The sequence below is a fragment of the Heteronotia binoei genome, chromosome 15 (genome assembly GCF_032191835.1).
Source record: "Heteronotia binoei isolate CCM8104 ecotype False Entrance Well chromosome 15, APGP_CSIRO_Hbin_v1, whole genome shotgun sequence".
NCBI classification, from domain to species: Eukaryota; Metazoa; Chordata; class Lepidosauria; order Squamata; family Gekkonidae; genus Heteronotia; species Heteronotia binoei.
Window position 1 is genome coordinate 45,857,083 of NC_083237.1, and position 14,817 is coordinate 45,871,899.

A 14,817-nucleotide genomic window follows, 5' to 3' on the forward strand; every position below is an offset into this window, starting at 1 on the left:
ACCGTTTTAGGGTCGGGTTGAGGAGGGTAACGGCCATAAACAATAAACCCCCAGTGGCTCTCACCGTGAGGAGTGCCGGCTGTTGTTGGACCTGCTTCGCGGCACCCATCAAAGCAGGTCGTTGTCGTTTCCCGCCGACTCGGTGTCGTCTGACTCCCCGGTCGATTCCTCCACGGTTTCCAGATCGTCGGTAAAATCCTCGTCAGTCGCCAAGGTGGTGGCGACGGAGCCCCGTCCGGGCTCCTTCGGACGACCACTCTTCTTCTTCTTTGGCCCCGAAGCGGTTGGCTTGGCTGTCGGCGGGGTGGATCCCGCCTTCACTGGGCAGTTGACGGCGAGGTGGTCCGGGTCGCCGCACCGGTAACACTTGCGGGCGGTGGTGGGGGTCGAGGTTGTCGGGGCCCGTCGCCCCTCCGACTTGGTAGGGGTGGACTTCAACCCCTTCTTCGCCAGTTGCTGCCGGCGCAGCCCCACATGCTGAATATTGGTCTCGACCTCTCCGGCTAGTTGGATCCATCCGACCAAGGTGTCGGGTCGCCCGTGGCTGTAGCAGCGGTCGAGGACGTTCGGGTTCAGCCCGTTACAGAAAGCAGTATACTTCATGATTTCGTTCCACCCTCTCACTGCCGCGCAGTAGCCCAGGAACTCTGTGGCGTACTCGCGGATGGAGCGGTTGCCTTGTTCGATGCGCTGGAGGGCCGCGATGGCTTTCTCCTCGCGGAGCGGGTCGCCATACTGGCGAAGCATCGCGTGCAGGAACCCCGCTACGGTTGCTAGCTCGGGCTTCCTCGCTGTGAATAGCCCGACGTACCACTTGCGGGCTGGACCTCTCAGTCGGGACGCAATGTGGTACACTCTGCTGGCTTCGGTCGGGTAGTCCGCACCCCAGTGGGTGAAAAACGTGTCGCACTGAATGGTGAAGTACTCCACGTCTTCTGGGCTCCCGTCGAATGTGATTTTCAACTCTCTCCCACCCCCTGCGGCCGGGGGTGCCACGGGCTGGGGCACCGGGGCCGGCGGGGCCGGCAAAACTGGTGCGGCTGGGGCCGGCGGTGCCGGGGGCGCTGGCACGGGGGGCGCCGGGGGCGCAGGAACTGGCGGCGCCGGAGGCGCTGGGACCGGCGGCGCAGGGGCCCCCGGGGCCGGAGGTGCCGCTGGCTGTGGGGCCGGTGGGGCTGGAACAGGCGCCACCGGCGGCGCGGGAGCCGGCGGGGCCGGTGGAGCAACGGGTGGCTGCCCCAGCGGCAGCCCTCCCACGGGGATTCCCAAGACCGCCGTTTGCAACGTGCGGAGCTGGTCGTAGATCGCGCCCAGGTTCTGCTGCATCTCCTCGGCCATTATAACTCGGGAGGCGTGCACGTCGTTGTGGATTTCCCGCACCCAGTCGAACAGGTCGTTGCGGAGGGTCCGGACCGGGTCGTCTCCATCTCGCGGCCCTGGACCTTCGGCCTGGTCGTCGTCTCCGTCTCCGCTTCCCCCTTCGCCCAGCATACTTCTGTACCGCTGTTCCGCTGCGTCGATCGCTGCCGTGGACTTCCGCGGACTCCAGGATCGGGGCGCGGAGAACGCGTCGACCGAGAAAGGTGCGGGGACCTTAATCTTGCGCCTCACCCCCGTCACCCTCGGGTCGAGCGGCGGGTCCTCCGTTGGAGTGGTGGGCTCTCCGTTGTCTGGAACCTTTGCAGCCATCGGGCCGGGTTTCCAGTTCAGATAAGCCCCGAAACAATGGGTTCACTGTTATAATGTCAGAACTTAAGAACTTCGAGTAGATCCCATACTTAGTTTCAAAGCTAGGATTTTATTAGAGAGAACTAAGAACTGTTGGATACAAGGTACAAGATAACAGTGATGGCGAGAGCCAGCACTGGCCCAATTTTATATAGTAAAGCAAACAAACCACAAAGCTTTAATTCACACCGTTTCAAGCACATCTGTCTTCCCACCAGTGCTATCAGCAAAGATGTTGCCTCCTTACTCTGAAGGCCACCCGATTCGGCTTCAAAGGGTGTCAGTGTGAGAAAGTACAGAGATACAACATAATTCAGTTTACAGCCCCCAAATACTTTGGATACCAGTGGGGCAAGGTTAACTACTGCTCAGGCACTTAAGGTTAAGAAAGGTTACAATATGGAGTCGGTCTGGTTCAGTGCTCAGGTCCACTCTAAGCATACTTGCCACCAATTACACTGGCTCTACATTAAGCTAGCAATAGTAAAGTTACAAGTTCTGACAATTATTGGGGAAGGCAATGACAAACCATCCTATAAAAAGTCTGCCATGAAAACGTTGCGATGCGATGTCACCCCAGAGTCGGAAACAACTGGTGCTTGCTTAGGGGACTACCTTTACTTTTTTATTTGGTTCTGTACATTTGGCTCAAAAGCCATAGTCTGCAGATACATGAGCTGACTTTTTCTGGGTTGCATCAGAGATGATCAGGGGGAGGACAAGTGGAATGTTTGCTAATTCTTCTCTGGGGGCAGCCCAGTGGGGTTTGCTGGAATGCATGGTGCCAAAGGTCCAACAAAGTGTCTTTGAGCTGGAGGGAGGAAACAAACTGGGGAATTAAAGGTGCCTAACTATAGCCCCCTGTAGAAGGGGTTGCTAAGGAAAATAAAATGTATGTGAGAAGTTGGGTTGTCCCCTTTGATACCTGATTCCTGATGAGCCGCATACCAACCTGTTGGTGGCTGTTCTGTAGGTAGGCTTGTAATGGTTTGGTATTAGGGCCCGATAAATGCATGATAAAGAGGTGTTAAAACGGACTGTAACAGACAGCAAGCAGAGAATGGGTATTTCACATTTTGGAATGCTCAAGCACCCGTTTCTTCCTTGTAAACAGAAAACCGGCATATCAGGGGATAGAAACTTTCCCCCTTCAGTACTAGTTTCCTGTTTCATGGAGGGTTCTTTTTTAAAAAAAAGAATGTGAAAGAACATTCATAGCCCGACTCCATCTCCTACAGTCTTAAGCAATCCCATGCATTCTACCCCCATTTCCTGCATGTAAATGAGACCTGAGTCTGCTTTACTTGCTTGATCAAGATGAATAAGGAGGAGAGGCTGATTACGTCCCATAAGAACCTCTTCTGCCTCCTTTGGTGTAGCCCCACTTTATAAAAAACCCAAAATCTTTGTTTCTTTTATTGACTAGGCATCATTGCATTGCTTATCTTCAATCTCAGAAGGTGTTTTGGAGCCTAGGGAGAGACAGACCAGGGTTTTTGCTGGCTAGGGGAGAGCACAGCTTGTAAATTTGACTGCCATGTATAAATTATTTGGCTGTTGCAGGCATAGCATTCTGGTTACCTCGGTGCAGAATTGAGCTTTTATTTTTAGTGTGAAGCGCGTACAGCCTTGATCTTGTTCCCTATACATTTTCAGGATTACCACCTCTTGGTTTATTTTTGTTCTTAGAAAAAACAAAGTCTAGGGAGTGTTTTTTAAAAAAATGAGAACAACCCTCTTTAAGAACCTTGGCCTTTAATAAATCCAGTAGCTGCTGATGGACTCTGGCATGCATGACACAGAAGCAGCCATTCCGCCCCCTTTTGTTCTTGCCTCCCCTTCCTTTCCTCGGCTTGGCAGCCAAGCACAGCCTTTCCCCGTAGGGAATCTCTTCCACTGACCCCTGTGGTTGAAATGCAGCTTCTGATAGGCAGGCGGCTCCTTTTGCCTGAACCATCCCCGGCTCCCAGAGAGCTCGGCTGGGTTTATTTATAGCTGGCCCCTCCCCACGTTCTATTTCAGGTCACCCCCGGCAGAAGCCATCTCGTTCTGTGGCAGGAACGGGGAGAAACAAAATCGCTGGAAGGGAATCTGACGCTTGTGCCTTGGTAAAAAAAAGGGGGCTTTTGCAAGAAAAATGACAGCCACTGTTTTGCTGGAGACTGCTTCTCGAGACTAGATTCACTGCTCTGTTTTTTTGTGTGTGGAGGTCTCCCCCCCCTTTTGATCTTTTTACCTGTCTTGTGGCTAGAGAGGTGTTGCTAAATCTACCTCTCAGCCTGAGTCAAACTACCTGAGGTGTAAAACCTCCCTCCCTCCACCCTTATCTGTCACCCCCATCTTCTTCTGCATCTCGAGATTCATCTAGCTCTTTTTTCTGGAGTTGAGAGAACAGTTGTCTTCTATCCCTCCTCAAATCCTGAGAAGATTTCCAGATGTAATCACCTCCCCCCCCAAGTATTTTCCTTTCCCAGGGGTTTTAATTTAGTTTGGGGTTTTGTTTTGTTTCCCCCTCCTCTCATTGCGGAGAGACAATTAACTTTCCTGGCAAGACGCTTCCACGGAGAAGGACGGCTGTATATGTTTGTGTCTGGAATAAGAAGGGGATGTGGACTAGCTTGAGAAGGCTGTACAGCACCAAAACAGACAACTCCCTGAGCTTTTTGGTTGTGCAACGGATTGTCATAAAGGGAAACTGAAGTGGATAACCGGCAGTGCCTGATCGCTCCTTGGCATGCTTCTTGTATCCTCGGCGCGGGGACTGTCAGAGATGTTGCAGACGATTTACGAAACCGAATCGTGTTTCTCTTCAGATGGAGTCTCTGGACGCGAACCATCGCTGGAGCTTCTGTCACGGGCGCAGATCCATGCCATACCTGTGGCAGGTGAGTATTGGTGCACAAAACATGACTTGAGAGCAAAGAACTCAAGTAAGTTTGAGCTTTGGTTTGGACCTTGAGACAGAGCAGCTGATGTGTAGAGAGCGCAAGAGAGTGTTCCTGTGTGTTGTGAATCTGTCTGAGTTCAAAACAATTGGTGCTCTGTCAAATCTGGCCCACGTGTATTAGAAAACAAGATGGGGAAATATCTCAGGTGCATGGAATACCCCAGGTTGGACATTGGCACCTAGAAATGTGAACCTTTGTGCAGCATTGCTGTTTGAAGCAATAGATGCTTGATGCTGGAAAGTATGGTTTTTAATGTTTTTTATTCATGACTATAGGCTTTCTGAGCTGACCCCTTGAAATGAATTGTATACACCAGAGGTATCTTATTTTAATCAGAGTTGAGCCCCGTCCTGAGCTGTACTTTGTATGATCTACTGGGTTTCTCATGCAGATGTGGTTCAGCCAACATGCCTGTTCCTCCCCATGAGTTGTGTTTACTGACTTGGAATGAGAGTATATCTCACTCTAAATCTCTCTCCAGCTGCTTTACAAGTGAATAGGTCAGATTTCCTGAGTTGTAACTGTGCATTTAAAGCCAACTGCTTCATGCATTCTGTGCTTCAGAAGAACATGGAATTCAGCTTTGGGTCTCTCAGGGGGCTTCATGTGGTTGCGTCTGCACTTAGCAACCATTTTGTGCTAGGAGCTGCTTTTCCCTCTCCCTGTAACCACTGGTCTGCAAATGTGTTTTCTAGGGCATTCATGGGGCCACTCTCTTGATTGATAAAGGCCCTGTAAAAGAATCTTTGTGGTGATTCCACCAGGAAGGATATGTGGCAGAACTTCACCTGGGGCTTCAGTTATGGCTCATTGAAGTAATGAGGAAGGCATTCCTTTATTATGTGCATGCATGATAGGCACTGCTACAGCATGAGAATGAGTCTACATGATTTGCATTTGTTCCCAGTACTTGGAAAAGTCAAGTTGTTTAGACATTTCAAGATGTGAAAATGGTCTCTAGAATTCTGCAGTATTTTCCCCAGGAATTTGTAAAGAAGGATGTGCATATAATATATAATATGTTAGAATTCTTATCTTGTGATCGAGGACACCCCCCCCTCCCCCAAATACGAGAATCTTGTCTTAACAGCATAGAGCATAGTTGGTCCTCCTGTGAGAACATGGAACATTTTCCCTCCTTTACTCCTGGCATGAGTAACACATTGTTCGTTTCCTGTCCTGAAAAGTCTGTGCATGCATCACAGGTTACTCCTCCTGTTCAGACGCACAGGTAGCTTACATTTCTTGGAATAAGTGAAATTGTAAAATCTTCACACTGGTGCCTGCTGGCTTTCCATGCATTCGATGGCTGTGTGCATTGCTGCTCCCCTTGTACTCAGCCATGTTCCTGGATGAACTATTTTTCTTGCCTGTGGTTGTACTCATTATAATTTTCTTTAGGATGCCCTAGTGGTGGGTTTTGCTGATCCTCTGGTCCTGGTTACTCTCTGATGACCCTAATGTTGAGGGGAGGCAACTGTTTCCCTGTGGTTTGACTGGTCTTCTTATTCTTTTTCAGGATAACACTTGGCTCACTCATTTGAGTGATATTGCACAATTTGCTCTGCCAGGGCTTTTTTTTGTGTGCAGAAGGAGCTGTGCACAAATGTTTTCTAGTTGTGGCCCATGGACTGCTGTGTGGGTGGAGCTGAGCTTGACGGTCTATTCTGGTGGCAAAGGTGGATTGGATTAGATGAGTCTTGATGATTTCTGGTGCTGTGACTCTACAGACTTCCTGGCAAGTGACATTTTTGTGGCTTTATTGTAAACTTAGACTGACATCACAACTTGTAGATCACAGGGAGACCTCACAGCATGTTTGTGTGAAGCAGCTTCCGCGAAATTGTTCTTCTATTTAAATAGAGGAACATTTTTTTATAAAAACAGATGAGCATTTGTCAGGGATCCTATGGAAGGTATCAAAACTAGATACTGGATTAGATTATTCAGGTGATCTTTTCCAGACCTATGACCCCTTCTGAGCCTAGTATGTTGTTGGTCCTCAATCTGTTGACTCTTAAGGGCAATTCTACAGATCACAGTTTAATGTTGCAAAACACAACTATAGCAGTGGTGCTGTATTTCTGTTGCAAATGTGTGCCATATGGAAATAAAATATGCATGTGTTATGGGTCTTCCAGCATCCATGCATATGCATCCAGGAGATCTGAGCTAGTCAGACTTCCCAGGCTCCTGTACATAGGTGTTCAAATAGGTGTTCTGTGGATGACAACTATAGTACTATCAGTTCTTCTTGTGGCAGTTGCAGTGTGTAGTGTTGTCCTTCCGTGTGTGCCTGAGCAGTAGAATAAGTTGTCTAGGGAGGTTATGTAACTTCGTTCCTCAGAGATTTCAAGCCTGGTTTACGCATGCAACAGCATGTGGAGGTGAAATGGACTGCAGTCATATATGCTGTACACTGGGGATCCTAGTTTTGAGACCCCCGTATGCAAAAAAAACCTCTGCTTCCCAACCTCCAAAACATGCCCCCCCAATAATTAGAAAATTAACATAGCAGGGTACAAACTGGCTTAAAATCTCTAATTTTTTTGGCTGTGTTTTGCTTACAGGCAGGGCTTTTGTTGTAACAGGAACTCCTTTGCATATTAGGCCACACACACCCTGATGTAGCCAGTCCTTCTGGAGCTTATAGTAGGCCCTGTACTATAGCCCCCTAAGCTCTTAGAGGATAGGTTACATCAGGGGGCATGGCCTAATATGCAAAGGAGTTCCTGCTACAAAAAAGCCCTGCTTACAGGGTGTTTTCTTTTTTAAGGCAGCTTTTAAAAATATACCAGGTGCAGTCTGAGGTGCATAGAGTGGCGCTGTGGCCCAGTGTTTTGCATGTGAAAGGTCTCAAGTTCAGTCTCTGGCATCTCCATTTTAGAGGATAGTGACATGTTAGGAGAGATGGTTCTTTGCCCTAGACCTTGGAGAGCTTCTGTTACTAGTCACAACTAGTCACAGCTGAGCCAGTGTGATGTAGTATTAAGAGCAGCAGACTCTAGTGTGGAGAGCCAGGTTTGATTTTCTACTCCTCCACATGAAGCCTGCTGGGTGACCTTGGGTCAGTCATTGTTTTCTCAGAACTCTTTCAGCCTCACAAAGTGCCAGTTGTGAGGAGAGGAAAGGAAGGAGATTGTAAGCCACTTTGAGACTCTTTAAGGTAAAGAAAAGCACAGTATAAAAGTCAACTCTTCTTCTTAGATGAACTGGGGATCTGAGTCAAGAAAAGGCAGTATCATATTTTCAGCATCTTTATATCTCATTATTAAAGTATCTCATTCTTTTGTCTCTGTAAATGGGATCTAAAGCACATGTTAGTCTCAAAGGAAAAACATCAGTACATTGTGTTTCCATGAGTCCAAAATGATAACACTCTTTATAGGAGAAAATAATACACACACTATAAGAGAAAATGGGCAAAGTGGTAACTGGAGCAAGATGCCCATTTTGGCATTCCCCCACTCTTCTGTAATATATCACACCCGGCTCTTATCTCGAAGTAGTGCCTTTGTTTGGTCAACCGGCTGTGTAAAAATTAGGAGGAAAGCTTGAGTCTCACAGCAAGCTGGATGTTGTGAGTGAGCGGAGAAGCCTTAGACAGACAATGATGTGCCAGATTGGGCTGGTTTCCCAGCCTTGCTGGATTTTCAAGGAAAAGCTGAGCAGACATCGGGGAGGAGGGTTTAAGGGATGGAATGTCCTGCCACTGGATTCTTTTAATCTCTGCACATCTGCAGAGAGCGTAAACTGTCTGGGACATCCTCTCTATGCAGTACTGTGGACCCAGGCATCCATTTCTGGGCTGTCTGCATTGCTGTGATTTGCGCTCAGGAGGGTTGTTGACAAGTAGGAAAAAGAGCTAGAAGAATGCTCAGAGATCTAGAAGGAGAATCTAAGCTGGCTATGTTTATCCTGAGGTATGTGTGTGAAATTTATGTGTTCCACTGAAAAGCTCATCTCTGTTCCTCTGCCATTGGTGTGCACGTGTGAATAACAGAAAGGCAATTCTAAGTGTGCGTGCATCAGGCTTCTGTATTGATCGAAGGCCAAGAAGGAAAGTTGGTTTATAATTGCATTTCAGCCTTCCTATGCTTTGCAATGCACAGATAATTTTGGCCTGAAGGAGATAGTTTCCTTCAAAAGGATGCTAGGAAATGGGGGGTGGGGGGGAAGCCTAGCCTTATTATCTGCTGTGCATTGGACAAGAGGCAATGAGGGCTTTTGCCTGTTGAGAAGGCAAATTAAACATTAGGGAGAAACTTAACTTTTGAGGATGGAACTACACATTACAGAAGGATTTATAAATATAATGAAATTTCTGGAAGCAGCATCTTCTAGGGAAAAGCAGTGAAGTGGGTGCTTAGCCCATTCCATGCCTACAGATTCTGTTTCCCTGCAAAATTGCATAGGGTTAAATAAATTCTCTTATGTACCTATAACAGTGATTAACACATGGAATTCACTGTCACAGGAGATGGTGGCAGCTGCAAGTATAGACAGCTTCAGTAGTGGATTGGATAAACATATGGAGCAGAGGTCCATTAGTGGCTGTTAGCTACAACGTATAGATGGAACACTCTGTCTGGGGCAAGTGATGCTCTGTATTCTTGGTGCTTAGTGGGGGAGCAACAGTTGGTGGGCTTCTAGTGTCCTGACGCCACTGGTCAGGACACTAGAAGGCATCTGGTTTTTTGGTCCACTGTGTGACACAGAGTGTTGGACTGGATGGGCCATTGGCCTGATCCAACATTGCTTCTCTTATGGTCTTATAAGAGTGATTAACACATGGAAATTAAAAATGATTCTGGAGTCAGGGGCGGGGAGAGCAATGATGAGAAGGTAGAAAGGATTAAACATTCTCCCCTGATTTTTTTCTGTAAGATCAGCTAACCAATAGAACAGGTGTGGTCAACGGTAGCTCTCCAGAGGTTTTTGCCTACAACTCCCATCAGCCCCAGCCATTGGCCATGCTGGCTGGGGCTGATGGGAGTTGCAGGCAAAAATATCTGGAGAGCTTCCGTTGGCCTCCCCTGCAATAGAACACTCTTTGTAGGAAGCTTGTGAAATCTCCTTCCTTGAAAATTTGCAAGCAAAAGCTGGACATAGAATAAGCTGGGATGTGTTGGATGAGGATATCCTGTCCTAAGCTGGGGGATGCATCCCAATGCGTCACTCACAAGTGCGATATAGCTGTGAGAGTGTTAGTCAAGCATCTGGTTGGAACCATGGAAGGCCATTGGGTGATCTTGGGTCAGTCTTTCTGCCCCATTCTATCCCAGTCTACCTCAAAGAGTTGTGATGTTAAAAGCGGAGGAGGGAAGAATGATGATGCAAGTCACTTTGGGTGGGGGAGAAAATAAACAAAAATAGGTTCCTTCCAAAACAAAGCATGATGCTTTTATTAAGGGCAGCAATATGGCTGCTTTGAGTGGAGTCAGGTGAGTAGATCTTAAAGAGAACTTAGAGTGTGCGCTTGTTCGTGTGTAATGAAATATCAACTGTAGTGGCTTCACAAGCAAAACAGACTGAAAAGGGGGGATTAGTTTAGAGAGGATAGTTAGAGAGGATGCCTAACCTTTTTCCTGCCAGATCACTTCCCCTGTGATTAGAACTTTAGAACAGATAAAAATAAGCACTCCTTCACCCATAGAGTAACTAATAAGTGAAATTCACTGCCACAGGAAGTGGTGGTTGCTGTAAGTGTAGACAGCTTCAAGAGGGGATTCGATGACCATATGGAGCAGAGGTCCATCAGTGGCTATTAGCTGCAAGGTAAGGATGGAACATTTTGTCTGGGGCAGTGATGCTCTGTCTTCTTGGTGCTTGGGGGCAACAGTGGGAGGGCTTCTGGAGTTCTGGCCCCACTGGTGTGATAGCTCCTGGGTTTTGGCCTCTATGTGAAACAGTATTGAACTGAATGGGCCAGTGGCTTGATCCAATACAGCTTCTCATGTTTTCTTATGTTCTTGTTAGAGTCATGATAGGCATTTAGAAAGGGAGGGGAGTGTGTTGAGCTTCAAGGGATAGGATGAAATGATGGGAGGAGAAGTTGTGGGGGAAAGCGCTGGTTTGGATTCTCTTGTTCTGTGTTCTGAGTAGTAAAGGTGTTTAACCAAGTTGGCTACAACATGGAGCCGTTCCCTTTTCCCTCTTGTTGCTGCTGTGAATCCAAAGGCAGTGGTCAGAACCATGAGCTTTGCCCATACTCAGAGGCACTGTTGTTTTTATTATTGCCCTGCCTTTTTAAAAACCTGTTTTATGTTTGAGCCCTGCCTACAGTTAAACCTCAAAGCTTTACTCCAGACTCAAAAATGTTTCTTACAGCCAAGATGTGCTGAAGTTTACTATGTAGCATTGTCCTTACCTGGTGCAGCTTCATTTCTCTTGGTGGCACAGAGCAGATCCTAGCAGCTAGCAGGAAAGAGAGCCCTGCAGGAAATCCTGGCTTGCTCGTAAATGCATGGATTTAATTTGGGGGTATCTGCAGAAAAGAATTGCCATTAGTCCTTCTTTTCCTTATAGCAGGGAGGCCATGTGATGAGATTAACAGGAGCCGGGGAGCAGTCTGCAGTGCCCAGTGTTGTAGCCTTGCCGCCACTAATCAGCTGTGGGTTTAATCAGTCCCCTGGAAAGGAGACCACAAGAATCCGAGCACACAACAAGAACTATGAATTAGCAGGTTCTGCTAATTCAACAAAAGAGAATTACGTTGACGCAGTCGAAAAAGTGACTGATGAAACCGAGTGTAACCAGATTCTATAGTGTGTGGCACATCCAGCCCCAGCTCCTTTTGGTTCTCATGTGTCTCCTAAGATCAATTATTTTCATTTCGTCCCAGCTGTTGTGTAGTGGTTTGGAGTGTTGGATTTGGATCTAGGTGACTCAAAGCTGCAATCTTAGTTCTGCTGAGAAAGCTCATTGGCTGATCTTGGGCTACTCGCTCTTTCTCACCCTAACCTACCTGACAGGTTCAGGTGGGTAGACGTGTCGGTCTGAAACAGCAGGATAGAATTTGACAACCCAGGTGCCTCACTTCAAAGAAGAAGATGGTGTAAAGTTGCTTCCATCCTTGAGAGGAGACGGATAGAGCGTAATGGCAGGGTCTCCGTTAATTACGGTACTCTCAGCATTCCACAATTAAGGATACATCTGCCTATCAGACTCCAATTTGAACATATTTCTTTCTTTCATTATACGGTCCCCTGGAATTAAACCCAAACAAATGATGACCATATAAACTAAGCTTATTTCTGTTTGGACCTTGAATCTGTTGAACAACTGTATTTTGCTGTATGCTAATTTTTTCTGCTCACCCTTGACATATATGTACGGACTGGTAATTTGTTTCATTGTATTTGAAGAAGTGTGCATGCACTTATTCTTTGAATAAAACTTTGTTGGTCTTAAAGGTTACAATGAACTCAGACTTTGTTCAGCCTCACAGGATTACTGTGGAGGAAGGGGAAGATGTAAGCTGCTTTAGGGAGGGGAGACTTCCTGAAGACTTTGCTCACGATGGATTCCTCTCTTCTTGTGACTGCTGCAGCCTTTTCTTGTGGGCCTTCCCTCACAATGTCTTCCGTGAATTAAAAGTACCCCAGCTTAAAAACAAATCTTTCTTGTCCTCATCCATAGCCTTGAGAGTGACAGTTGTGGGGTCATGCCCCTTCTCTGACTCCAAGTGTCCCACTCAGCCAGCGACTCAGGAAATATTATCTGTGTCCCAGACATGCCCACTACTGCAAACACCAGCGTGCCTGACTCTCGAGACACAGTTTTCCTAATAGAGGGGGCCGCGCGGCGGGGAGTGGAGGCCAGTCAAGAACACCCTGCAGCACGAACCCATAATAGCTAACGTGGGCTTTAAATAGCATGTTTCTAAGTACTGCATGTTAACATTTTTAGCGTGCAAGATATGGGTACATGGTAAAATATAAGGTCTGAAGCTGAGAGACGCATCTGGCTGTGATTTCCATTTTATTCTGACTGCGCCGCACCTCTCGGTCTTTCATTGGCGTTGAAAATGGAGGTCCAGGGCCAGGAGGCTACATATAAGCAACATTGTTGTCGATCTCCTCCGCCTCTCAGTTAATTTCTGATTTGCGAAGCGTCCCTGTGCCCACACATCTTGATTTCACTTCTGTTGCCATCTGGTTGTTTTATTTCTTTAGGTGTTTATAACTCACTATTCTTCCCAGTCTGCAAGCCAGCCTACAACATAGTTCTTCTTCCCTTTTCTATTTTATCACCACAGTGACAGCCCTGTGAGAGAGGTTAAGTGAGCTGAAAATGTGACTGGCCTAAGGTCACCCAGCAAGCTTCCATGTTGCAGTGGAGACTCAAACTGGCTCAGATCCTAGCCTGACATTCTAACTTCTGCTCTATGAAAGTACACAAAATAATTGACTATTAATGAACAATAGGGTTGCCAGGCCAGTGTTGAAAAATATCTGGAGATTTTGGGGATAAATCTGGGAGAGGGTGGGGTCTGGGGAGGGGAGGGGCCTCAGCATAGTACAATGCCCTAGAGTCCACCCTTCAAAGCAGCCATTTTCTCCAGGGGAGCTGATCTCTGCCAGCTGGAGATCAGTTGTAAAAGTAGGAAATCTCCAGGTCCCACTTGGAGACTGGCAACCCTAATCAAACAAAGTTTCCTCAAAACAAAGGGCAGAAGCTCTAGGTTGCAGCTCCTTTTAAAGGCACCAGCGGTCAAAGGGTGGGGTGAGCAAATGGAAGAGCTTAGGCTAGATGGCAAAATATGATAATTTCACTGAATTCAGTGGGATTACTCTCCAGTAAACCTGTTTGGGATCACACCTTGAAAATCATTCATGAACACACAGACACCCAAACACTGTTTTCCCACTCCTTCTTCCTGGAGGTGTCTCCATCTGCTGCTCATCACCCATGATGGAGAGAAACTTGCTTTTAGAACAAGCTCATAAACCATCCGAAGCCAGATTCTTCTGAGGCCTCCTCCTGAGTGCTAAAGTCCCAGTGATATGTCGGGAATGTGTTTGCAACATAATCACGGAAATGCAAAATAATACACAGCTCTGGCTGTAAATATAAACGGCTGAAAAGTTTAGCTGCTGGTTAAATGTGTGACTTGTTATATCTGGTTGATTGACCTAGCAGTTGCTTCTCCTTTACACTAATGGGAAACCAGACTTGTTTTTGTACAATTTATGTTCTGCTGTGGCATATGAATGGGGGAGTAGGGACCCCTTGCATCCCTGGAGTGTTGGTAGAATGGCTTAATAATACTTTGTCCCTATCCCCCCTCCCCCAATTTCTTACCTTGCCCATCCCATTGCTGTCCTCCATAGGCACTCTGAGCCCGTGTGAATAGTGTGTGTGTGTGTGGAGGAGGAGGGTGGGTTGGCCATGTAAAAGTGCATGCCAGCGTCCAAGAATACCAGGCTAGGTATTTTTAGAGTGAAGATCTAAGCTGCTTATGGCTGTCAACCAAGATTTAACTCTAGTCCGTGCTGCCTTCGTGGTCCTGCCTTCATCACTGCATAGTGGATGTGATGCTACTTAACTGCTTACCTGTGTCTTGCTACGCTTTGTCAAGAAGGAGACTCTGAAAGCAATAATCAAGTAGTGTAATAATTTAATGGAGTAATTCCCCTTCCCCATTTTTGTTAGATTTATAAACATGGGTCTGTATATATTCTGTGTTTCCATGATTGCATTGTAAACTCATTTAATGAATCCATTGGAAAGAAAAAAAATGAGCCTCCTGGGGTAGCAAAGATAAACTTGAAACCCTGTTGGAGCAGTGCTTGTTATAACATCTAAAACTGGATCTGGGAGGAAGTTGGAGCTGTGCTGTGCTTCTAATGATTAGTGAAGGGTCTTCAGCAGGGGTCGTTTTGTAGGAAAAAGGTGGCGGAGCTCATCAAGGGATTGTTATGCAGCTGCACCTACCATTCAGTGGACAAGCTGAGAAGGAGAAGGTGGAACTGTCAGAAAGGTTCTGGAGCTGTGTTCCTGTGAGCTCCCGCTGAATCTGAGGCCTGGTGTTCAGTCTTCCTTGTGACACTTGTTCCACACCATGGCTAGTAAAATACACTTTTCAGAATAAACATACATGTGTGCAGGTTTGCTTAATTTATTCAGTTCACTGATG

General features: G+C 47.0%; 1 protein-coding gene across 6 annotated transcripts in view; it reads left to right on the forward strand.

Moving 5' to 3' along the window:
* Positions 1–14,817, forward strand: part of HDAC5 (histone deacetylase 5) — a 165,412-nt gene that overhangs the window by 40,247 nt on the left and 110,348 nt on the right. For 2 of the 6 annotated variants that reach the window (XM_060256656.1, XM_060256659.1), the window contains exon 1: positions 4,222–4,613. The exons of 1 other annotated variant lie outside the window; for it this stretch is intronic. In XM_060256656.1, the coding sequence (XP_060112639.1) occupies positions 4,463–4,613 (151 nt within the window). In that variant the 5' untranslated portion in view covers positions 4,222–4,462. Of the gene's footprint in view, positions 1–4,220; positions 4,614–14,817 lie in introns of those variants that run through there. 3 more of the 6 variants (XM_060256660.1, XM_060256658.1, XM_060256657.1) reach the window with 3 other exon arrangements.